Below are 27,170 nucleotides of genomic sequence, written 5' to 3'. Positions count from 1 at the left end.
AGCAGTTATGTGGGCAGAAATGCCTTGTTAATGAGAGGTCAAAGGAGAATGGCCAGACTGGTTGAAGCTGACAGGAAGGCGACAGAAACTCAGATAACCACACGTTTCAACAGTGGTGTGCAGAAGAGCATCTCTGAATGCACAACACGACAAACCTTGAAGTGGATGAGCTACGGCAGCAGAGCATGAAAAACAATGATATATTTTCCTGTATTTCTTAGGACTTCAGTTAACATAATTCTATCCATCTCAAATTTAAAATTAGCAATTTCAATTTTAAGAGAATTCAACAATTCCACCATTTTCCCTTCTTTACTAATGATACTGCATCCCCCTTCCCGCCCCATACTGTTCTCCATTTCCATCCCACCACCTTCTCATTTGTCCAAAAATTTTGATTACAACATTACTTAAGCTTCCAAATTGTTGGGAATTTATCCCTTGTTTGCATCATCACCTCAACTCTTAGTTAATACTTCCATCACCTACCTGTTGCTTACTGTTAATCTCTTAAACTGAACTTGAGGCAAAGCTGACTTCTCCCTACTCTCTAATATTTCTGCATACTTTTCTCTTTACTTCGTTTAAAAAAATCTCTCAAGTCTTGTCTATCATCAGTGAAAGATCAGACCTGGATGAGGAAGTGGAGGGATGGGTTAAGTTTTCTGATGACGCAAAGGTTGGAAGTGTTGTGGATAGTGTGGAGGGCTGTCAAAGGTTACAGCAGGACATTGATAGGATGCAAAACTGAGCTGAGAAGTGGCAGATGGAGTTCAACCCAGATAAGTGTGAAGGGGTTCATTTTGGTAGGTCAAATATGATGGCAGAATATAGTATTAATGGTAAGACTCTTGGCAGTGTGAAGGATCAGAGGGATGTTGGGTTGTGAATCCATAGGATGCTCAAAGCAGCTGCGCGGGTTGATGCTGTGGTTAAGAAGGCATACGATGTATTGCCCTTCATTAATTTTGGAATTGAATTTAGGAGTCGAGAGGTAATGTTGCAACTATATTGGATCCTGGTCAGACCTCACTTGGAGTACTGTGCTCCGTTCTGGTTGCCTCACTACAGGAAGGATGTGGAAACCATAGAAAGTGTGCAGAGGAGATTTACAAGGATGTTGCCTGGATTGGGGAGCATGCCTTATGAAAACAGGTTGAGGGAACTCGGCCTTTTCTCCTTGGAGTGACAGAGGATGAGAGGTGACCTGATAGAGGAGTATAAGATGATGAGAGGTATTGAAGAGGCTTTTTCCCAGGGCTGAGATGGTTGCCATGAGAGGACACAGGTTTAAGGTGTTGGGGAGTAGGTACAGAGGTGATGTCAGGGGTAATTTTTTTACTCAGAGAGTGGTCAGTGCGTGGAATGGGCTGCTGGCTACGGTGGTGGAGGCGGATATGATAGGGTCTTTTAAGAGACTTCTGGATAAGTACATGGAGCTTAGAAAAATAGAGGGCTATGGGGAAGTCTTGTAATTTCTAAGGTAGGGACATGTTCAGCACAACTTTGTGGGCCAAAGGGCCTGTATTGTGCTGTAGGTTTCCTATGTTTCTAGACCTTTCCAGTACATAGTGTGTAAATTTTGTGAAGGACCTTGTGATCTGTTTTATGTTAAAGTGAGAAATTGTTGAGAATAATATCAGTTCATTTATTCCAATATGAGATCAAGATGATGGAATTTTTTTTGCCACTGCACTGATGATAGATTTTGAACCAGTGATTAACTAGAACTAAATTTTTGAACTTGTGTCACACTGATTGTTTTAGTTAGAGAAATGGTTTGTTATTGGTGAAAGTCAGCAGAATGGAGAAGAAGGAGATGTCCTCTTTCAAAGAAAGGGGCTTCCCTTCCTCCACTATCAATGTTGTCCTCAAACACATCTCTTCCATTTCATGCTTGTCTGTTCACACCCCATCCTCCTGCCACCCCACCAGGGATAGGATTCCTCTTGTCCTCACTTACCACCCCAACAGCCTCTGTGTCCAGCACATAATTTTCCATAATTCTGCCATTTCCAGTGGGATCCCACCACCAAACACATCTTTCCCTCTTCCCCCCCCCCCCCACCACCCCTACACCTCCTCCCTCACTACCATTCAGGGCCCCAAATAGTCCTTCCAGGTGAAGAGACACTTCACCTGTGAGTCGGTTGGGGTCGCATACTGTGTCTGATGCTCCCAATGTGGCCTTCTGTATATCGGTGAGACCTGACATAGATTGGGAGACAGCTTCACTGAGCACCTACACTCCATTCGCCAGAAGAAGCGGGAACTTCCAGTGGCCGTCCATTTTAAGTACACTTCCCATTCCCATTCCGATATGTCAATCCATGGCCTCCTCCACTGTCGTGATGAGGCCATACTCGAGTTGGAGGAACAACACCTTGTATTTCATCTGGGTAGCCTCCAACCTGATGACACGAACATTGATTTCTCAGACTTCTGGTAATGCCCCCCACCCTTCACCATTCCCCTTCCCCTTTTCCCTTTCTCACTTTATCTCCTTGCCAGCCCATCATCTCCCTCTGGTTCTCCTTCCCCCCTTTTCTTTCTTCCATGGCCTTCTGTCTATTAGATTTCCCCCTTCTCCAGCCCTGTATCTCTTTCCCCAATCAACTTTCCAGCTCTTTACTTCATCCCTCCCCTCCCAGTTTCACCTATCACCTTGTGTTTCTCCCTCCCCTCCTCCCACCTTTTAAATCTACCCCTCATCTTTTCTTTTTCTCCAATCCTGCTGAAGGGTCTCGGCCTGAAACGTTGACTGTATTCCTTTCCATAGATGCTGCTTGACCTGCTGAGTTCCTCCAACATTTTGTGTGTTGCTTGGATTTCCAGCATCTGCAGAATTTCTCTTGTTTGAGACTGTAACTATTGTTGAGAGGCAAAAATTAGTATGACTTGAGCTCTTGCTTTTTCACACATCTCTTGCAATATTTATATTTGTGACTATAGTTTCCAGAGTATTGCTCAACATGGTATTAAAATGCTTCCACTGAAAGTGACCATTATTCTGTAACACAACTGTGTGAACGGCTATAGTGGTAGAATCATTGAATGAGAGAAATGTTACAATGCAGGAGGCCATTCAACCTGTCTTGCATATGTTGGCTCATCCACTGGCCCTTCTCTATAGTTTTTCAAGTTGGCCCCCTCCTTACATTTATCTCATTCCTTCTTGAGGTCTACAGGTGAAACATCTTCCACCATACCTGCAGACAATACCTTCTAGATTCTGACAAAGTTCTGTTTAATTTTCATGACACTCTTAATTCTCATCCTCTTTATTTTATACTTGTGACCTCTTAATTCTTGACTGCACCACCAAGGGGAACAGGCTTTCATTATCTAATCCTTCCTGACTTCTGATAGGTTGATAGAGTTCTCAGAATTATGCTCTTGGCCTTCTCCTCCAGAGAAAACAGACTCGGACATGCTAATCTATGTTTGTAAATGTAGACCCCATTCCAGAATCCATTCTCCTTATTTTTAATTCTGGATCGGAAATGAATCTGTGACCAGAAATGAATACTTCAATTGAGGACTGGACTACTACTTTATAAAGGTTTAGCATGACTTCTCTGCTTTTGTACTATAGGTTTTCATTAATGAAGTTAAGAGTTTTATATGTCTTATTAACTGCTTTTTCAATCTGCCCTGCCAGTATCCGTGATTTTTGCATACATGTGCTGGGTCTTTCTGCTCCTACATAGAAACATAGAAAATAGGTGCAGGAGTAGGCCATTCAGCCCTTCAAGCCTGCACTGCCATTTATTATGATCATGGCTGATCATCCAACTCAGAACCCTGCCCCAGCCTTCCCTCCATACCCCCTGATCCCCGTAGCCACAAGGGCCATATCTAACTCCCTCTTAAATATAGGCAATGAACTGGCCTCAACTGCTTCCTGTGGCAGAGAATTTCACAGATTCACCACTCTCTGTGTGAAGAAGTTTTTCCTAATCTCGGTCCTAAAAGGCTTCCCCTTTATCCTCAAACTGTGACTACAGCTTTTTTCCAGCAGCAATCTTTCCAGCAAAAGGCAGCACCTCACATTACCTCTCATTAAACTACATCTGCTATAAATTCCACTAGACCGTTTGTATCTGGCTAAAATCTATTGTTATTCTCTTCACTGTTAGTATTAATGTCAAGTTTTATATCATCTGCAAATTTGGAAACTATGGCTTTTGAATGAGAGGAAAAAAAAGAGTAATGGTCCTTTTTCTAATACCTGGGGAATATTACTATTCACCTTTCAAATAAAAGTTCACCTGGTGAGAGTAAATGTTAAAACCAAGGTACTTTTGCGCTTGAGCATGTTTTTTTCGAGTACCTGCTGAAATTTCTCCATCATCTTGAGCACGTATCAGATTCTGCTAAATGAAATGTCACATCTTGAGTTGATAACTCAGAAGTAAAGGGTGAACAAGAGCCTGAATCCAGTGCTTGCCACAGCTTTGCTCCAATATTTTATGATGGAGGACCAAAGGAAGAATTGTATTGTCTCTTCTTTCCTCCCCCCCCCCCCAACCACTCAAACCAGGTAGAAGATACAAAACCGTGAAAGTCTGTACCACCAGGCTCAAGGACAACTTCTCTTAAACAGACCTCTAGTATGATATAATGGAACCTTGGTCCCACAGTCTTTCTTGTTGTTGTCTTGCACCTAATTGTCTTAATGCATTGAATTGAATTGACTTTATTACTTACATCCTTCACATACATGAGTAAAAATCTTTGCTACGTCTCCATCGAAATGTGCAATGTGCAGTTTATAGTAATTAATAATAAATAGCATGTACAACAGGACTGTAAATGTAGCATAGAAATGCAATTGTATCAGTGTGAATTAATCTGTCTGAAGGCCTGGTGGAAGAAGCTGCCCCGGAGCCTGTTGGTCCTGGCTTTTATACTGTGGATGGTATTTCCCGGATGGTAGCAGCTGGAACAGTTTGTGGTTGGGGTGACTCGGGTCCCCAATGATCCTTTGGCCCTTTTTACACACCAATCTTTGTAAGTGTCCTGAATAGTGGGAAGTTCACGTCTACAGATGCACTGGGCTGTCCACACCACTCTCTGCAGAGTCATGTGGTTAAGGGAGGTGTCATGCCCATACCAGGCAGAGATGCAGCTAGTCAGGATGCTCTCAGTTGTGCCCGTGTAGAAAGCTACACTTTCACTGTAACTTTAACACTTTATCCTGTGTCATTCTGTTAATATTTTTCTCTCTATGCACTGATGTGATGAAATAATCCATATGAATGGCATGCAAAACAGTTTTTCACTGTACCTCGCTACCTGTGACAAATATAAACCAAATAACTTTTAAATTTCCTTGTAATGTGTGGAAAGTTGAGCTGAATCTAAAACTTGCTCTTTAAATACTTAACAGGAAGTAGGACTCCAGGACGACTTGAATGTTATTCTGTTTTCGGATCATGGAATGACAGACATTTTCTGGCTGAAGAAGGTTATCGAACTCGACAAACATGTAAACATGACAGATATATTGGTCATGATGGATCGAGGAACTGTGGTGAGCATATGGCCTCAAAAAGGAAAATTAAACAAGGTGGGTATTAAACAACTGCACAATGAACTTGAGGATAAATTTGAATACTAGTCAATTTGATGCATGCTGGGTAAGTTTGTCAATCTAATGTTTGCAAGGGGAATGCACTAGAATTGCTATAATATTATGGAACCAATACATTGACTTGTCATGTATGGCTCCTTCCAAATTGTCCTTGGCAATTTGATTGAAGCAATCCTCCCAGGTTTTGTCTTTATGTTGATCTTGTCTATTAATTGTAAGTATATGAAATCTTCATCCTATCTCAGTGGATTCACCTGTTGCCCTGTCATCCTATTTGCTGTTTTGGCCATGATTGTACAAGTATACTTTGATAAGAATGGTTCTGGGTTTTTCAATATTTTGAAATATTAGTAGTATTACATTCCTGCAATAATCTGATGGATGGCATCTGTTAGTCTCGCGAGACCATGGATCTGCGCCCTGAAACTCTTGCTTCAGTCTCTCCAGGGCGCAGGCCTGAGCAAGGTTGTATGGAAGACCGGCAGTTGCCCAAGCAGCAAGTCACCCCTCTCCACTCCACCAATGTTGTCCAAGGGAAGGGCAAGGGTTAATACAGCTTGGCACCAGTGATGTCGCAGGAGTTGCCAGAACGAGGTTGAAAGCAACATCGGACTGCCTTAGGGACTCCAGCTCTGGATTTGTCCTCAGGGTTTACTCCCAAAGCCTTTCCCATGAGTGGGTATGGCCGCAAGACAGCAGAGGTTTGAAATCAGAGTCTTCCCCTTCTTAGATAGACTGCCTTCCCAGGCTGATGAGCTCCATCTACCCGAAACATTAGTTTTAAGGTGCCAGGACCCGCCTTCTCTCCTTCTCCTGTCAGTAGAAACAGTTCCGTTGGGCTTAGAGGCTAAGCCACACGAGAAGGCCAAGGAGTTGGACTTGGTTGTCAGAGGTTATTTGAGGCGCATGCCGTGAGGAGCACTTTTAGGTAGTGGGAGCTTGTCCCCACTACCACTCCCCGGCTTGACAACCTTGAAACCTTAGAACCTTATTGCTCAATAATCTGAGCACTAACACATTTATAGACTATGGGGATTTGATGTCTCCTGGTTGTTAATTCTCCAGCAGTTTGTGTCTTGTGGACAGCCACACTGTAGAGACTTGGTGATGGGACCAGGTAACCAACATAAAATATGATTGCATGGTCAGATTAGAGTGATGGCCATCCTGTTTACATTGCTGTTATGAAATGTTGTTGAAAAATCTTACTTACCCTTTAAGTACTTGGAGACGCTGATGCTGGATACCAGGATCAGCTGACACACATACTGCAAGTACTCAGCCAGTCAAGCAGCGTCTATGGAGGAAAATGAACAATTGACTCATCCTGATGAACAATCCTTCATCAAGACTAGTCTCAGCCCAAATCATTGACTGTTTATTTCCCTCCATAGATGCGGTTTGACCTTCAGCATTTTGTGTGTGTTGTTCTTTAATCCTTACTTTATTTTAGATGTGCTCCTACTGCAGGTACAGCTACATGCTGTAATCAGCTTAGTAGAACTTGTTGAATCCTCTCCAAGACAAATACATTCTTCCTTAAGGAAACCAAATCTGTAAATAGTTCCTCCAGCAGGTAATTGCAGCTTTGTTGGTCTTCATGGAAAGACTGATTCTTATAACTGAAAATGAATTGCCCCACATCTAGAAAAGTTTTGAATTGAAACTGTTAATTTTGTTACCTTTTTTTTTTTAAAAAGACATGATAGTTTACTGAAAGTGAACCAAAGTTAACCAACTGTATATGATCAGTATCATTTCTTTGATCTCACCAGGTGTACAACGGCCTGAAAAAAGTCAAGGAAATGAGCGTGTACAAGAAAGAGGAAATTCCAGACCGATACCATTATAAAGGAGGAAAATTTGTAGCACCGCTTACTCTAGTCGCTCAACCAGGATGGTTTATTAGTGAGGTATTATTATTTTATTCATTCACAGGATGTGATCATCAGAGGCAGTTAAGAGTGAACCTTATTGTTGGTCTGGGGCCAGTTAAAGCCTAGTTTAGGAAGAAAGGCAGATTGTTTCTTCCTGAAGGACATGAGTGAGCCAGATGGTTTTATGACAAAACAACAGTTGAAAAAGGATCTTGTGCTTTCCCGGTGTACATGAGGAATAAACTCTTCTCAGGCTTCCAGCTGGGTACAGGTATCGATTATAACCATAACAAACTCTGCCATCTTCATCAGGGATGATACCTGGGCATGTCTAGTCTGGTGGTATTTATACCCCCGTACTCCATCCCTCCTGATTGGTTAGTCCTTATCCAATCAGATTTCTGCTCTGCCGTCTTGTTTACAATCGAATTCCAGTTCTTACTTTGAGTGAGACCTTTATCTTCATTAAAATTATTTTCCTCTAGTTTTATTTCAATGGCTTTCTTCACCAGGCAGTCCCAAAAGCCATAGGCACAAAACTACTGTGCTGCGCCATCAAAGTTAATCCTATGGACATTGTGAATGCAATGATCTGCTGCTGCCGATTTCTCTAGGTAACCCAAATGGGTGCACCTGTGTGTGTCCCATCTGGCGATATACGCTGCTCTTGAAAACAATAGTTGGTTCATGGTTTCTAACACCGAGCTGGCTTCTTTAAAAATTCCAGTTCATTTTATTACATGACTTTGTATGTCACCATGGTACTTGGGGGAATTTAATCTCCTGTCTCTATATTTCTAGGCTGGAGCTCTGGCATTTAGTCCAGTAACTTAAACACTCCATGATGAAGGCAAAATAATGTTTATTATTGTACTTCTATAGTAAACTGACAGATTTGCATTTGATCTGTAAAAATAACCTATTTGGATTATTTTCCTTGGAGCATTAAGAAATGCAGTATCATAGCTTTCTTGAAGTTTTTGATGAGCAATCTGGAGAAAAAAAAACTTTTTTAGATCCAGTATGCCTTGCCTGAAAGAACAGAAGATGCAGATTTCAATAGTGATGCTCCAAAGGAAATCAGAAAACTAATACAGTTGGGGATCTTTCAGAACCTTTTTCCAAGTTCAAAGTAAATTTATTATCAAAGTCTATACACTTTCCTGTGATTCATTTACTGGCAGGCATTAACAGAACAAAGAAATGCAACAGAATCAAACTACGCACAAATAACCACTGTGCAAAAGACAAACTGTGCAAGTAAAATATTTAATACTGAGAACATGAGTTGTTGAGTCCTTGAAAGTGAGTTCATGGGTTGTGGAATCAGTTCAGTGTTGAGGCAAGTGACGTTATCCACACTGGTTCAGGAGGCTGAGGGTTGAAGGGCAACGACTGTTCCTGAACCTCGTGGTGTGGGACCCAAGGTTCCTGTGCCTCCTTCCTAATGGAAGCATCAAATATACTGGCAGGCGAATAGAGCTTGAATGCTCTGTGTTTGTTCATTCTGTGAGCATATGAAATGTTTGTAATTAGTAAATTAATTTGTGTTTCTGTATCAGAACTGTCTTCAAAATTAATTTTAGAATTCATTACCTTGCAAGAGGTTTCATCTATCATCAGATGTGGGGCATTCCTTCAGCTGATATTGCCACTACCATGTCAAACAGTAAGAGCCTGTATTAACAGAAGTGAAGATGTAAGTGAGGACAAGAATCATTGCCTTAGGAAACTGCAGAGTTTAGAAATCTAAAGCAAAAATAGACAATGCCAGAAGCACCCAGCACGTTGGTATTATTTGTGATCATATTGTCACGTGACCAGCAACAATGAATATAGAATTGAGTCAGGTTTTATAAAAACAAATATTTATTAAACTCTACTCAAAAATAGTGAAATGTATTTGAATGACTAACTTAACCAGAAGTTAACTGCTATACGGCAACTCTGGAACAGTTCTTAAAGGGTAAATAAGAAAACAGATCTTAAAGTGGTAAATTCGAAACACAGTTCTTAGAATGGCAAATTTGAAAGCCAAAGAGATTTACACAGTCAATTAGGAGAGACTTTCCTGAAGTAAATAATTCCTCGATTACGTCACGTTACTGCTGATCCCAGCCGGAACCTGCCTTGTCCGCAGGATTCATGACGACAGGAATAAAATGGTTTAAATGAACTGACCTTTTCCTCTGGAGAATAGACACTGTGCAATCCTTCCTGCTTTAGCAGAGGATATCTCAGATGCAGAACACTTTTTCTTGAACGAAGATTCAATAAAGGTCGATCCTCTCAGAAACCGCCAAACAATATCAGCTTTACTCGACTTGGTGAATTCCTATACTTTGGTAAGGTCTTCATTCTCCAATACTACTTACAATAGAAAGTAGAACTGCACTTTAAAACTAACTGCGTCACCCCAGGGGTCTCCCTTTTATACCCATGGTGAACGTATCATCACGTGACCTCACACTGGTGGGAAAATTACATCACCCCACCATCACATGCCCATTACCTCATGCTCATAAGATACTCAATTACACCATGGCCATAAGATATCCATGAGGTATGTAACAATATGCAACTTTCATAAAAAAGAGAATTTATGTAGATAGTTTATTAGGCTCTTACCATTTGTTGGAGACGTCCACCTAGCTTAGTCACAAAACTATATCAGATTTTTACTGTAAGCAGAGGTATTTTTGATGCATGTTAGCTTTTCCATAGTTAGATTAAGTTATACTGGTTCAACATATTAAAGTTCCATCCTCATATGGATACATATGAAGGTCTGCACAGTGATTCAACAGCTAGTGCTTTTCCTAACAGTTTCAGGTCCCGAGAAACAGCCTGACTTGCGTGCTACCTGAGTGGATTCTGTACATTTTCTCTGGAAGCACATGAATTTCCCTGGAATGCATGGGTTTCCTCCCATACGCCAAAGAATTGCTCGTATTTAATTGGCTATGGAAGCTTGCCACTGTTTCTGGGAAGAAAAATCAAAAGGTGGTGGGTGGACATGTGGTGGTGGAGAGACTGCGGCTGGTCTGCAGGAAAAGAAGGGGAGTGATGGGGATCGTTAAGTGCTTGCATGAACCTACTATATTGAATGCCCTTCTGTATCATTGTAACTACGAGACAGGGCATAAAGAGGAGAATATAGTGTTGTACCGAAGTCTTAAGCACATATATTATAGCTAGGGTGCGTAAGACTTTTGTATAGTACTGTAGAAATTTAATGTATTGCCCTGTACTGCTGCCACACAAAAAAAACCATGATGCATGTGAGTGATAGACCTGATTCTGATATGGGTCTCTATTGTGGACTGAGAGTAAGAAGGGGGCAGGGAGTGGGGAATCTTTGTTGGGAAAAGGGGAATGGAAAGAGGAGGGAGCAGGAAGCTCCAGAGAGACTGTCTGTAATCCATTCGTTTGGGATCCAATGAACTTGTCTGGTGTCTCCAGGCTGGGAATGTCTGCACTCGCACCACTCCCACCCCGGCACACCTCAGCCACCTGTCCCACACCCCTCCCATGGCGCTCCACCCTCACCATTCCCAACAGTCTTTGCTCCCGCCAGATTTACAAACTTGCGCTCTGTTCCACATTGACAAAAACAGTACTGTGCAAAAGTCTAAGGCACATACAAGACCATAAGACATAGGAGTAGAATTAGGCCATTCCGCCTATCGAGTCCACTTCACCATTCCATCGTGGCTGATCCCGTTCAACCCCATACACCTGCCTTCTCACCATATCCCTCGATGCCCTGACCAATCAGGAATCTACCAACTTCCACTTTAAATATACCCATGGACTTGGCCTCCACCACAGTCTGTAGCAGAGCATTCCACAGATTCACCACTCTGGCTAATAAAAAAAATTCTTCTATACTTGTGTTCTAAAAGGTCGCCCCTCAATTTTGAGGCTGCGTCCTCTAGTTCTAAATACCACCACCAGAGGAAACATCCTCTCCACATCTAGTTTTTCAACATTCGGTAGGTTTCAATGAGACTGTTCCCCCCACCCATTCTTCTAAGTTCCAGTGAGTACAGGCTCAAAGCTGCCAAACTCTCATATGTTAACCCGTTTATTCCCATAATCATCCTCATGAACCACCTCCGGACTCTCACCAATGACAATACATCATTTCTGAGATAAGGGGCCCAAAACTTAACAATACTCCAAGTGCAGCCTGACCAGTGTCTTATAAAGCCTTAGCATTATCTCCTTGCTTTTATATTCTATTTCCCTTGAAATAAATGCCAACAATGCTTTTGCCTTCTTTACCACAGACTCAACCTATGAATTAATCTTCTGGGAGTCTTGCATGAGGATTCCCAAGTCCCTCTGCACCTCTGAAGCTTGAACCTTCTCCCCATTTAGATAATTGTCCTTACTATTGTTCCTTTTACCAAAATGCAATGTCATACATTTCCCAACACTGTATTTCATCTGCCACTTTTTTGCCCTTTCTTCCAGATTGTTTAAGTTCTGCTGCAATTACATTGCTTTCTCAACACTACCTACCCCTCCACCTATCATCATATCATCCCCAAACCTTACCACAAAACCATCAATTCCATTATCTAAATCACTGACAAATAATGTGAAAAGTAGTGGTCTCAATACTGACCCCCGAGGCACACCACTAGTCACTGACAGCCAACCAGAAAAGGCCCCCTTTATTTCCATTCGCCGCCTCCAGCCTGTCAGCCATTTCCTGTAATGCCACAGGATTTTATCTTAAGCAGCCTCTTGAGGCACCTTATCAAATACCTTCTGAAAATCTAAGTTAAACGATATCCACTGCCTCTCCTTTGTCCACCCTGCTTGTTAGTTCCTCAAAGAACTCTAACAGAATTGTCAGACAAGATTTCCCTTTACAGAAACCATGCTGACTTTGACTTATTTTATCATTGGTCTCCAAGTACCCCAAAACCCCATCCTTAATAATGGACTCTAACACTTTCCCAACCACTAAGGTTAGGCAAACTGGCCTATTATTTCCTCACTTTTGTCTTCCTCCCTTAAAGAGTGGAGTGACATTTACAATTTTCTAGTGCTCCAGAACCATGCCAGAATCAAGTGATTCTTGAAAGATCATGACCAATTCTCTTCAGTAACCTCTTTCAGGACTCTAGAATGAAGTCTGTCTTTCAGGACACTAGAATGAAGTCCATCTGGTCCAGGTGACTTATCCACCTTAAGACCTAACTAATGTATATAAAGCCAAGACTTTTGTACAGTATTGTAGAATTAAGAATCAATAATTTAGATTCATGTAGCTATAGACAAATTGACTTTGGGTGGCTCGATGCAGAATATGAAGGGCACTTAGAAACTGTCAGTCATACTTCATGTTCCCAAGTATTTCCCAGTACGTAATGCTCAGCTTTTAACCAGCCTGTGCACATACCCAATGCACTAACTCAGATAGCAATTCAGTTGCCATTGACTTGCCAAGCCTAAACAGTCTTGATCGACATTCAGAGCAAAAAGGAGAGCTGCAGATTTTCTGCAGATAGAATTCTTGATGGCAGAATGGATTGCCAGTTGTAAGATTTAATGGATCCCTTGAATGATTGCCTGTGGCCAAATTCATTTGGTTCTTGATAACTACAAGAGATTCTGCAGATGCTGAAGTCCAGAGTAATTTATGTAAAATGCTGGAGAAACTCATCAGGTCAGGCTGCATCTGTGGAAAGGAATAAACAGTGGGCGTTTTGGGTTGAGACCCTTCTCAGGATTGAGATCTCTATATTCTCAACCCGAAACGTTGATTGTTTGTTCTTCTCCTTAGATGCTGCCTGACCTGCTGGGATCCTCCACCATTCTGTGTGTTACATCTTTAGTTCTCCTTTCTGTGTATTTATCAAATATGTCTTTTATACCCCGTATTTTATGGGCTGGTAAATCTTCCTGTCAAGTATTAAATTACTGCCATCCACTTACTCAGTTGTCTAGGTGCAGAGAGTAAACCTACATGACCAGGTTCCTCCTACCTCGGAACCTTGTCGTGAGAGAACATACTTTGTGTGTGCACTCGTCCTTTTTCAAGATCCTAGTTCCCTGCTCCCATGAGACTCTGCTGTTTTTTTTGTGTGTGTTTGAGTTTGCTAGTAGCACTGAATTGCTTTATGTTTATCATTCAGGAATGTATATACAACTGAGAGTGACATGACACGTCTGATAGGACAGTCTTCATTTTGTGGTTCAGTGTAGCTTTATCTACATTTTCTACCTGTCCTAAATCCACAATGTAAAGCTCTTTCAACCACACTCAGCTCGCCTACGTTCACAATGTTGTTTGTTCATGCATGCCGGCATATGCATATCAAAGTATTACCGTATTTTACGCAATTGAAGGAGACTTTAGTAAGCCATAACATCAACATGGTGGAGCATCGGCTGATCAGCAGAAATCAGAGAGTGGGAATAAAGGGATCCTATTCTGGCTGGCTGCCGGTTACCAGTGGAGTTCCACAGGGGTCAGTGTTGGGACTGCTGCTTTTTACAATGTACGTCTATGATTTGGACTATGGGATTAATAGATTTGTAGCTAAATTTGCCAATGATACAAAGATAGGTGGAGGAGCAGGTAGTGCTGAGGAAACAGAGAGCCTGCAGAGAGACTTAGAAGGAGAATGGGCAAAGAAATGGCAAATGAAATACAATGTTGGAAAGTGTATGGTCATGCACTTTGCTGGAAGAAATAAACAGGCAGACTATTATTTAGATGGAGAGAGAATTCAAAATGCAGTGATGTAAAGGGACTTGGGAGACCTTGTGCAGGATACCCTAAAGGTTAACCTCCAGGTTGAGTCGGTGTTGAAGAATGCAAATGCAATGTTGGCATTCATTCCTAAAGGTATAGAATATAAGAGCAGGGATGTGATGTTGAGGCTCTATAAGGCACTGGTGAGACCACATTTGGAGTAATGTGTGCAATTTTGGGCTCCTTATTTTAGAAAGGATATACTATCATTGGAGAGGGTTCAGAGAAGATTCATGAGAATGATTCCTGGAATGAAAGGGTTACTGTATGAAGAACATCTGGCAGCTCTTGGGCTGAATTCCCTGGAGTTCAGGAGAATGGGGGGGGTGGGATCCCATAGAAACATTCCGAATGTTAAAAGGCCTTGTTAATAGATTAGGTGTGGCAAAGTTATTTCCCATGGTAGGGGAGCCTAGGACAAGAGGACATGACTTCAGGATTGAAGGACATCCATTTAGAATAGGTGCAGAGAAATTACTTTAGTCAGAGGGTGGTAAATCTGTGGAATTTGTTGCCACGAGTCATTTGTTGCCAAGTCATTGGGTGTATTTAAGGCAGAGATAGATGGGTTCTTGATTAGCCAGGGCATCAAAGAGTATGGGAGAAGGCAGGGGAGTGGGGATGACTGGAAGAATTGGATCACCCCAGGATTGAATGGCAGAGCAGACTCGATGGGCTGAATGGCCTACTTCTGCTCCTATATCTTATGGTCTTACAGTAGCATAATGGTTAGTGCATCACTGTAACATTGGGATTTGTGTCCCACTGCTGTCTTTAAGGAGTTTGTACATTCTCCACATTACCCTGTGGGGTTCCTCCATGGTGTTCTGGTTTCCTCCCACATTCCAAGGTCTTATGGTTAGAGTTAGAAAGTTGTGGGCATCCTATAATGGCACCACATGTGGCGATACTTGCGGACTGTCCAGCACAATGCATTTCACTTTATGTTTCAATGTACATGTGACAAATAAAGCTAATCTTTATCTCTGATCTTTAAGCAACTTTCCATCCCAAAAGGTGTCCAGCCTGAGTAATTGGGAACTTTCGGCAGACATTTCAGAAAACTTCTACACTTTATAAACGCAGGAGATTCTGCAGAGGAATCTGGAGCAACACACACACACACACATACACACACACAATGCTGGAGGAACTCAGCAGTTCAAGCAGCATCTGTGGAAATGAATTAACAGTCGATGTTTATTCATCTGAGTTCCTCCAGCAGAGTGGCGGTGGGGGGCGGGGGGGGGGAGAGAAGAGGGAGAGAGAGAGATAGACACACACACGTTACTTCAGGACTTTTCCAATCTGACACCCACCTTTTGCACATAACTCACCTCCAAACTAAAATGCAGGCTACACACATCAAAGTTGCTGGTGAACGCAGCAGGCCAGGCAGCATCTGTAGGAAGAGGTGCAGTCGACGTTTCAGGCCGAGACCCTTCGTCAGGACTAACTGAAGGAAGAGTGAGTAAGGGATTTGAAAGTTGGAGGGGGAGGGGGAGATCCAAAATGATAGGAGAACAGGAGGGGGAGGGATGGAGCCAAGAGCTGGACAGGTGATAGGCAAAAGGGGATACGAGAGGATCATGGGACAGGAGGTCTGGGAAGAAAGATGGGAGGGGGGGACCCAGAGGGAGAAAAAGGAGAGTGAGAGAAAGAATATGTGCATAAAAATAAGTAACAGATGGGGTATGAGGGGGAGGTGGGGCCTTAGCGGAAGTTAGAGAAGTCGATGTTCATGCCATCAGGTTGGAGGCTACCCAGACGGAATATAAGGTGTTGTTCCTCCAACCTGAGTGTGGCTTCATCTTTACAGAAGAGGAGACCGTGGATAGACATGTCAGAATGGGAATGGCCACTGTGTGGCCACTGGGAGATCCTGCTTTCTCTGGCGGACAGAGCATAGATGTTCAGCAAAGCGGTCTCCCAGTCTGCATCCGGTCTCGCCAATATATAAAAGGCCACATCAGGAGCACCGGACGCAGTATATCACCCCAGTCGACTCACAGGTGAAGTGTTGCCTCACCTGGAAGGACTGTTTGGGGCCCTGAATGGTGGTAAGGGAGGAAGTGTAAGGGCATGTGTAGCACTTGTTCCGCTTACACGGATAAGTGCCAGGAGGGAGATCAGTGGGGAGGGATGGGGGGGGAACGAATGGACAAGGGAGTTGCGTAGGGAACGATCCTGCGGAATGCAGGGGGTGGGGGGGAGGGAAAGATGTGCTTAGTGGTGGGATCCCGTTGGAGGTGGCGGAAGTTACGGAGAATAATATGTTGGACCCGGAGGCTGGTGGGGTGGTAGGTGAGGACCAGGGGAACCCTATTCCTGGTCGGGTGGCAGGAGGATGGAGTGAGAGCAGATGTACGTGAAATGGGGGAGATGTGTTTAAGAGCAGAGTTGATAGTGGAGGAAGGGAAGCCCCTTTCTTTAAAAAAGGAAGACATCTCCCTCGTCCTAGAATGGAAAGCCTCATCCTGAGAGCAGATGCGGCGAAGACGGAGGAATTGCGAGAAGGGGATGGCGTTTTTGCAAGAGACAGGGTGAGAAGAGGAATAGTCCAGATAGCTGTGAGAGTCAGTAGGCTTATAGTAGAGCAGGCTAAAAATGCAGGCTAGTATTTCTTGGAGAGAGGAAACAAAAAACATCTTTATGTAGTTTTCAAGCCTGCTGAAATAATTAGAGATTCAGTTATACATGTATTTATGCAATGCTAATCACAGTAAAATAATTTGTAGCAACTCAAGGTCACAGGTGTTTTATTTTCTTTCAGAATATACAAAAACTGCCTTATTGGGGGAATGGAACAGGGATCAAAGACCGTTGGCAGAAAGGGTGGCATGGCTATGACAATGAGCTGATGGATATGAAGGGGTTCTTTCTGGCATACGGACCAGGTAACATTGAATACAATACTTTAATTATTATCTGGTGTGCAAAACAGACTCTGCATCAAACATGTAAATCTAGCCAAATGATTTGAATTCTCGGAAAATTCCTTGATGTAATGGAATGCATTTTAACAATGGAGTATGTATTGGAAGAGTGGCGTGTGAAGGAAGTCTGTAGACCCGAGAGAAAGGATTTGAGGGTACTTTCGGAGAACTGAAGATTACAATGCAAAGGAGATTCGAAAGGGAATTGTTAGATTCAAGATTGTTTAATATTATTTCCAGTACACAAATGTAAAGGAAAATGAAATAATTGATTCTCCAGATCCTGTGCAGCACAAAAAATACGGTAAGATGAAAAACACAATAATAAAAGAACAAAAACTTAAGAAATGCAAATACATAAGATAGCTTATATAGATAGATTGCGTGCCCATAGAGTGACTCTAGGCACAGGAGTGTCTGCACATAGAGTGACTCTGACAGGAAATGATAAAGTAATGTTGGTGGGTTAGTGGGTGGAGGTATTGATCAGCCTTGCTACTTGGGGAAAGGACAGTTTTTAAGTCTGATGGTTCTGGCAAGGATTCTAAATAGTCTCTTTCCTGCTGGGAGTGGGACAAACAGTCCATGAGCAGGGTGCTACAACTACTACTGCTACGTCGACTCAGGCCTAGGGGGGCCGGCGTCGGGCACGATGACGGACTCTCCACTTCTCCCTCTCCCTCATCAGTGTGTTCAGTTCATCTACATTAGCCGCGCCGCTGTCTTCTAGGAGCGTGTTAACCGTAGTCTTGGGAGGGCGCCCAGGGTTCATCCTCCCATGCTTGGGCTCCCATATGATGACTAGGCTGGCAGGTAGCTCGGGGTGGCGTAGACAGTGCCCCGCTAGTTTCAGTCTTCTCGCCTCGATTTTAGTGGTGAGCATCGGTAGGTTGTTATAGAGCTCGACGTTCGTCATGTGCTGTTGCCAACTCACATCAAGAGCCACCCGGAGCATTCGTGTATAGCAACCATCTAGAGACTTTCGCATTGTCTTGGTGAGTGTCCACACCTCACATCCGTACGTGAGAATGGACACTATGACTACTATGAAAATCCTCTTTTTAAGCCCTCTGGTCAGGTTTGACTTACAGATTTCCTTCATGTCGTTCATAGCCCTCCACGTCAGTGCCTTCCGTACCTTTATGTCCTTCTCTGAACTCATCATTCTTGACCCGAGGTACTTGTAGTCAAAGACTTTCTTAATGGTATCATTCTCTACGGTGTTGAGAGTACCTTCGTCGCAGTTAAATGCCATGTACTCTGTCTGAGCAGGGTGAGTGGAATCTTTCATGATCTTACTAGTCTTTTTCTGGCACTTTTCTGTATACGTGTCCTCAGTGATGGGTAGGTTAGTCCAGTAATGGGTTGGGAAGTTTTGACTACCTGTTGCAGAGCCTTCCTGCCACTGCTTGTAAGAATGCTCTCAACCTCACACCTGTAGAAGGACACGAGTATGGATGTGCATACCCCAGCTCTCTTCAGCCACCTCAAAAAGTTGGTGGGCTTTCCTGATTGAGAAGAATGTCTAAGATGGAATGTCATCCCAGAAAGGTTTATAAGCTCCAGGCAACCTTCTCTCCAACTGTCTGGCTAGTTTTCTGGACTTCTGCTGCAGTTACTGATCTGCTCACCTTGCCTCTACTCGTGATGTCCTTGTCCCAATGAAAACCCTACTCTCCCCCACTCCTTGGTCACCCTTGCTTTTGTCGATGTTTAAAACAAAAACAGAGCCAGAACCAGAAATAATTCTCTGAATTAATCACTTTGAAACTGCTAAACAATGGCATTAGGAGAAAATAATAAACTCGGGAGATTCTGCAGATGCTGGAGGAACTCAACAGGCCAGGCATCATCTTCCCCCAGGGCAATCAATGGTCAATGTTCCAGGCTAACAGCCTTCGTCAGGACTGTTAGAAATGGAGGGAAAAAACCCCAATAAGATGGTGGGGGAGGGGAAGAAAGGCATGTGGCAAGTGGGAGGGTGGGGAAGGGATTAAATGAGAAAATGGGAGGTGAAGGTTATTGTTTTCAGTGAAACAAAAATACCTGAACAGCAACAAGGTGGCACCAGTGAAACATGGCGACGTGTTGCAGGCAGCTTACAAAACTTATAAGTATATTGCTTAACAGTATAGTTGTTAGCAGAAAACTTTCTAGTACCAGTGACCCTAGTTCAACTTCTGCCTCAGTCTGTAAAGAGCTTGTACTTTCTCCCTGTGACCACATGGGTTCCTCTGGGTGCTCTGGTTTCCTCCCACAGTCCAAAGATGTAAATGTCCAATTATCATCGGTGTCTGCAGCACTGAGGGTCCTAACACACTCAACCACTGTTACACTACCATTCTATACCTACACCACATTTTGGGAAACCTGATCACTTGGCTGTCCTCCTCCTCCCACATCCTGCATATAGGCAGAGGCTAACGAGCAAGGTTCCAGAGGAGAGGACAACAATGGTGGTCACAGGAAGCAGTGGAGTAGCTATGGTCCTGCTTTGAGTCAGTTGACTGGGTAATGTTCAAGGATTCATCAGGGGATATGAACAAATACATCATGGTTGTCATGGACTTTCTAAAACAGTCGTAGACGAGTGTGTCCCCACAAAGTCATTCAGAGTCCTCCTCAACCAGAATCCCTGGATGAACCACGAGATCCGCAATCTGCTGAGGGCCAGATCAGTGGCTTTCAGTTCTGGTGATTAAGTTAAATAGGGACCAGAAAGCCATCTCACATGCAAAATGGTAATTCCAGACCAAACTTGAATCAGTGCAGGATGCTCAACAGTCGTGCCCGGGCTTGAAAGCTGTCACCTGCTACAAAGTGAAACCAAGCGACAGAGCTGACAACAAGGCTTCGCTCCTAGATGTGCTCAGTGCCTTTTTTTTTTTGCTAGATTTGTCCATCAAAACATGGAGGCACCTTCATAAACTCCCACAGCCCCTTATGACCCTGTGATTTCAGTCTCTGTGGTCGCCATGAGAGCAACCTTCAGGTGGGTGAACCCAGGGAAAGCAAACTGTCCCAGATGGGGTAGTTGGCCAAGTACTAAAGCTGATCCACTGGCTGGAGTGTTCCCTGATCACTTTAACCTCTCGCTTCGGCAATCAGAATTATCCACCTGCTCCCAGAAGGCTTCAGTTATACCAGTGCCTCCACAATCTCATTCAGCACAAGGCTGTGTTACTTAGACTCCTGCTAAGCTCATTTTATATTTATGGCTGTGAGGCTAAGCACAGCTCCAATGCCATGTCGAAACTTGCTGAGGAAACTGCCGTCATTGGCCAAATCAAAAGTGGTGATGAATCAACATATGGAAGGGAGATTGAAAATCTGGCTAAGTGGTGCCATAACAACAACCTCCCTCTCAATTTCAGCAAGACCAAGGAGCTAATTATTGACTTCAGGAGAAGGAAACTGGAGGTGCATGAGCCAGTACTCATTGGGGGAATCAGACGTGAAGAGGGTCAGCAACTTTAAATTCCTCAGTATTATCATTTCAGAAGATATATCCTGCGTCTGGAATGCAAGTGCCATTACTAAGAAAGCATGGCAGCACCTTTACTTTCTTAGAAGTTTGAAAAAGTGTGGGAAGTCATCAAAAACGTTGATATCCTTTTATAGATGTGCAGTGGAGGACTGGTTGCATCATGGCCTGGTGTGGAAACACCAATGCCCTTGGATAGAAAAAGCCTACAAAAAGTAATGGATATGGCCCAGTCCATCATGGGCAAAGTCCTTCCCACCATTGAGCACAGTTACATGGAGTGCTGTGGCAGAAAGGCAGCATCATCAAGGATCCAGGCCGCGTCCTCCTCTTGGTGCTGCCATCAGGAAGGAGATACAAGAGCTTCAGGACCACACCACCAGGTTCAGGAACTGTAATTACCCCTCAACCATCAGGGTCTTGAAACAATGGGAATAACTTCATTCAACTTAACTTGCAGCATCACTGAACTGTACCCACAGCCAATGGACTCACTTTCAAGGACTCTTCATCTCATGTTCTTAACATACTGTATATTGCTTATTTTTTTTGTATATATAAGCATCCGTTAGTCTCATGAGACCATGAATTTGCGCCTTGGAAAATTTCCAGGGCGCAGGCCTGGGCTAGGTTTTATGGAAGACCAGCAGTTGCCCATGCAGCAAGTCTCCCCTCTCCACGCCACCGATGTTGTCCAAGGGAAGGGCATTAGGACCCATACAGCTTGGCACCGGTGTTGTCGCAGAGCAATGTGAGGTTAAGTGCCTTGCTCAAGGACACACACGCTGTCTCAGCCAAGGCTCGAACTGGCGACCTTCAAATCACTAGATGAACGCCTTAACCGCTTGGCCATGTGCCAACACGTGCTTATTGTGCTTACGTGCTTATTAAAATAAATTAGTATTAAATTATTAATTAAAATTGCTTATTAATTATTATTTTTCTTTCTGGTTTGTATTTGCACAGTTTTTTTTTGTTTGTTTGTCTGACCTGTTGCGTGCAATCTTTCATTGATTCCACTGTGTTTCTTGTATTTAATGCAGTTGCCCACAAGAACATAGAATAGTACAGCACAGTACAGACCCTTTGGCCCACAATGTTGTGCCGACCCTCAAACCCTGCCTCCCATACAAGCCCCCACCTTAAATTCCTCCATATACCTGTCTAGCAGTCTCTTAAACTTCACTAGTGTATCTGCCTCCACCACTGACTCAGGCAGTGCATTTTCTGAGTAAAAAACCTTCCTCTAATATCCCCCTTGAACTTCCCACCCCTTACCCTAAAGCCATGTCCTCTTGTATTGAGCAGTGGTGCCCTGGGGAAGAGGCGCCAGCTATCCATTCTATCTATTCCTCTTAATATCTTGTACACCTCTATCACGTCTCCTCTCATCCTCCTTCTCTCCAAAGAGAGAAGCCCTAGCTCCCTTAATCTCTGATCATAATGCATACTTTCTAAACCAGGCAGCATCCTGGTAAATCTCCTCTGTACCCTTTCCAATGCGTCCACATCCTTCCTATAGTGAGGTGACCAGAACTGGACACGGTAATCCAAGTGTGGCCTAACCAGAGTTTTATAGAGCTGCATCATTACATCGCGACTCTTAAACTCTATCCCTCGACTTATGAAAGCTAACACCCCATAAGCTTTCTTAACTACCCTATCCACCTGTGATGCAACTTTCAGGGATCTGTGGACATGTACCCCGAGATCCCTCTGCTCCTCCACACTACCAAGTATCCTGCCATTTACTTTGTACTCTGCCTTGGAGTTTGTCCTTCCAAAGTGTACCACCTCACACTTCTCCAGGTTGAACTCCATCTGCCACTTCTCAGCCCACTTCTGCATCCTATCAATGTCTCTCTGCAATCTTTGACAATCCTCTACACTATCTACAACGCCACCAACCTTTGTGTCATCTGCAAACTTGCCAACCTACCCTTCTACCCCCACATCCAGGTCGTTAATAAAAATCATGAAAAGTAGAGGTCCCAGAACAGATCCTTGTGGGACACCACCAGTCACAATCCTCCAATCTAAATGTACTCCCTCCACCACCACCCTCTGCCTTCTGCAGGCAAGCCAATTCTGAATCCACCTGGCCAAACTTCCCTGGATCCCATGCCTTCTAACTTTCTGAATAAGCCTACCGTGTGGAACCTTGTCAAATGCCTTACTAAAATCCATATAGATCACATACACTGCAGTACCCTCATCTATATGCCTGGTCACCTCCTCAAAGAACTCTATCAGGCTTGTTAGACACGATCTGCCCTTCACAAAGCCATGCTGACTGTCCCTGATCAGACCATGATTCTCTAAATGTCTATAGATCTTATCTCTAAGAATCTTTTCCAATAGCTTTCCCACCACAGACGTAAGGCTCACTGGTCTATACTTACCCGAACTATCCCTACTACCTTTTTTGAACAAGGGGACAACATTTGCCTCCCTCCAATCCTCCGGTACCATTCCCATGGACAACGAGGACATAAAGATCCTAGCCAGAGGCTCAGCAATCTCTCCTCTCGCCTCGTGGAGCAGCCTGGGGAATATTCCGTCAGGTCCCGGGGACTTATTTGTCTTAATGTATTTTAACAACTCCAACACCTCCTCTCCCTTAATATCAACATGCTCCAAAACATCAACCTCACTCATATTGTCCTCACCATCATCAAGTTCCCTTTCATCGGTGAATACCGAAGAGAAGTATTCATTGAGGACCTTGCTCACTTCCACAGCCTCCAGGCACATCTTCCCACCTTTATCTCTAATCGGTCCTACCTTCACTCCTGTCATCCTTTTGTTCTTCACATAATTGAAGAATGCCTTGGGGTTTTCCTTTACCCTACTCGCCAAGGCCTTCTCATGCCCCCTTCTTGCTCTTCTCAGCCCCTTCTTAAGCTCCTTTCTTGCTTCCCTATATTCCTCAATAGACCCATCTGATCCTTGCTTCCTAAACCTCATGTATGCTGTCTTCTTCCACCTGACTAGATTTTCCACCTCACTTGTCACCCATGGTTCCTTCACCCTACCATTCTTTAGCTTCCTCACCGGGACAAATTTATCCCTTATATCCCGCAAGAGATCTCTAAGCATCGACCACATGTCCATAGTACATTTCCCTGCAAAAACATCATCCCAATTCACACCCGCAAGTTCTAGCCTTATAGCCTCATAATTTGCCTTTCCCCAATTAAAAATTTTCCTGTGTTCTCCGATTCTGTCCTTTTCCATGATAATGCTAAAGGCCAGGGAGCAGTGATCACTGTCCCCCAGATGCTCACCCACTGACAGATCTGTGACCTGACCCAGTTCATTACCTAGTACTAGATCTAGTATGGCATTCCCCCTGGTCGGCCTGTCCACATACTGTGACAGGAATCCATCCTGGACACACTTAACAAACTCTGCCCCATCTAAACACTTGGAGCTAATCAGGTGCCAATCAATGTTAGGGAAGTTAAAGTCACCCATGATAACTACCCTTTTATTTTTGCACCTTTCCAAAATCTGCCTCCCAATCTGCTCCTATGTATCTCTGCTGCTACCAGGTGGCCTATAGAATACCAGCAATAGAGTAACTGCTCCCTTCCTGTTCCTGACTTCTACCCATACTGACTCAAAAGAGGATCCTGCTACATTACCCACCCTTTCTGTAGCTGTAATAGTATCCCTGACCAGTAATGCCACCCCTCCTCCCCTTTTTCCACCCCCTCTATCCCTGTTAAAGCACTGAAATCCAGGAACATTGAGAATCCATTCCTGCCCTGGTGCCAGCCAAGTCTCTGTAATGGCCACTACATCATAATTCCATGTATGTATCCAAGCTCTCTGTTCATCACCTTTGTTCCTGATGCTTCTTGCATTGAGGTACACACATTTCAGCCCTTCTACCTTACTGTCTTTACGCCGTTTATTCTGCTTCTCTTTCCTCAAAGCCTCTCTGTATGTTAGATCTGGCTTTACTCCATGCAATTCTTTCACTGCTCTATCGCTCTGGGTCCCATCCCCCTAGCAAATTAGTTTAAACCCTCCCGGACCCTGCTAGCAAACCTACCTGCAAGGATATTGCTCCCCCTCGAGTTCAGGTGCAACCCATCCAATCTGTACAGGTCCCACCTTCCCCAGAAGAGAAAATAAATCTCAAGGTTGTATATAGTAACTTTGAACTTTGAGACCAGCAATATTTTGCCTGTGTGATTTTTTTTTCCCTTTTTCCCTTCATTACCTGCCTTCAGTAGCAGTTGAAACCCACACAAGCAGAGGTAGAGCTCCTTTCTGACCAACTGCACTTTCAGTGCCCACAGTACTGTTGAGAGGAGGAGATTCCATAAAGGGATAGCAATGTATTTAAAATCAGGGTGGAATATATTGCCATGTACCAGATTTCTTTGTATATGTACACAGATCCTCCCCACAAACAAATGCCTGATAGAGGTGTATAAGATAATGAGAGACATTGATCGTGTGGATAGTCAGAGGCTTTTTCCCCAGGGCTGAAATGGCCAAGAGGGCACAGTATTAAGGTGCTTGGAAGTAGGTACAGGGGAGATATCGGGGTAAGTTTTTTTTAAAAAACGCAAAGAATGGTGTGTGTGTGGAATGGGCTGCCAGTGACAGTGGTGGAGGCAGATACGATAGGGTCTTTTAAAGAGATTCCTGGATAGGTACATGGAGCTTAGAAAAATAGAGGGCTATGAGTAACCCTAGGTAATTTCTAAAGGAAGGACATGTTTGGCACAGCTTTGTGGGCCGAAGGGCCTGTACTGTGCTGTAGGTTTCCTACATTTCTAAATGCCCGACTACTGCACTACAAGCATTTGGTGGACCTGTGGAATGGATTTGACAGCTGTTGTGAAGCTGCGGGCAATTGTTCTTGACACCAGCTGGAAATTTGTCTAATTGAATTATAAAATATATTCTAGTTAACACTTTGTCCATCTTGTAAATCCTATCTAGAGTCACACTGTCTGGTCCAGAAGATGTATCCTTTCTAAAAACTGTCAGTAGTATTTAAAACCTTGTCTTTTAAAGAAAAAAAATTCATTATTATGCTCAGGCTAAATTCATTAATATCAGCTTTATTATTAACAATAGCAAAAAAAAAAAAAAAAAGGATTTAAAATGCTTCTGCAGGGTGTCTATTCCAGTGGGATGACCCGGCTCTGCAGGCATGTTCTACCATGTGTGAACTTTGCCCACAGGCTCATTTCCAACTTGCAGGCTGTTCAGATTACAAACAGACCTCAAGAACAAGAACTTTGCTGTAACCAGGAGAGATCCTGTATGCTAAAGGCCTTCGATTTGGGACAATTATTTCAGAAGACTTGTTGTGTTGCTGCAGTTCATTTTGTAGATGGAACGTAACTCTGAATTGCCAATGGAGGAGGGAGCAAATATTTTGAGTGGTGCCAATCTAGTGGACAATTTTCTTCTGGACTGAGTCAAACTCCTTTAAGCATTGCTGGAGTTACATAAGTCATGATTCTGACACGGTCTGTCGATGGTAGAAATGGTTTCGGTGTCAGGAGATGGAAGGGAAATACCATTGAAAAATCAAAACACTTAGATTGGGTGAATGTGGAAAAGATGTTCCTATAGTGGAAGAGTCTAGGACCAAAGGACACAGCATCAGAATAGAAGGACATTCCTCTTGAACAAAGATGAGGAGGAATTTCTTCAGCCAGAGTCTCAGGAATTCTTTGGCATGGAGGTTATATTTAATATCATTGGTTATATTTAAAATGGAGCTTGATAGGTTCTTGATTAATAGGGTCAAAGTTTACAGGGAGCAGGTAGGAGAATGGGGTTGAGAGGGATAACAAATCAGCTATGACAGCATGTCAGAGCAAACTCAGAGACCCTAATGGCTAATTGTGCTCTATTTTTATATTTTTTGTGCTCTAATTTCCTCCTTAACTAGAAAGTAGATTTTTCTTAAATACTATAATATTTTGATAATGGCCAGCACTTCAAAATAAGTTTCAAACTAATCTGTATTATTTATTCAGATTTCAGAGTGAACTGCAAGGTTCCTGCGATTAGGGTGGTTGACGTCTATAACATCATGTGTCATGTTGCTGGAATCGAGCCATTGCCAAACAATGGTTCCTGGTCCCAAGTGGAGTTAATGCTGAGAAACAAGTCCATTGTGACCCTCAGAGCAGAAGCTGGTATCATCATGATGACAGTAACACTTGCCTGGATGCTTTTCTAATATGTTTTTAAGTCCTTTCAGTGTTTGTTATTTTAAATAAAATTTTGGCCAAGATTGTTGTATTTGGTTATTCTTCAATTTGTTTCTAACATCAAATTTTGTAATGAAACTTTGGACTTGTATTTCTTTAAAAGTATATTTTTGGGGCAAAGGCATATTTTAAGACTTCAGTACAAAAACTAGTCATTGAACACCACAGCCTGGAAGCAGGTCCTTCAGCCCACCTAATCCATGCCAAACTATTAATCTGTCTAGTCCCATCAACCTGCATCAGGATCATAG

General features: G+C 43.3%; 1 protein-coding gene across 1 annotated transcript in view; it reads left to right on the top strand.

The window, feature by feature from the left end:
* enpp6 (ectonucleotide pyrophosphatase/phosphodiesterase 6) overlaps positions 1-26,942 on the top strand; it is a 65,656-nt gene extending 38,714 nt beyond the window's left edge. Inside the window, exons 5-8 of the mRNA XM_072257127.1 lie at positions 5,393-5,572; positions 7,372-7,509; positions 17,022-17,145; positions 26,683-26,942. Coding sequence (XP_072113228.1) covers positions 5,393-5,572; positions 7,372-7,509; positions 17,022-17,145; positions 26,683-26,888 — 648 coding nt within the window. The 3' untranslated portion in view covers positions 26,889-26,942. The remainder of the gene's footprint in view (positions 1-5,392; positions 5,573-7,371; positions 7,510-17,021; positions 17,146-26,682) is intronic.
* Positions 26,943-27,170: the final 228 nt, after the last annotated feature.

This window comes from Mobula birostris, chromosome 5 (assembly GCF_030028105.1).
Source record: "Mobula birostris isolate sMobBir1 chromosome 5, sMobBir1.hap1, whole genome shotgun sequence".
Classification (NCBI taxonomy): Eukaryota; Metazoa; Chordata; class Chondrichthyes; order Myliobatiformes; family Myliobatidae; genus Mobula; species Mobula birostris.
This window is presented reverse-complemented; position numbering and strand designations above follow the sequence as displayed.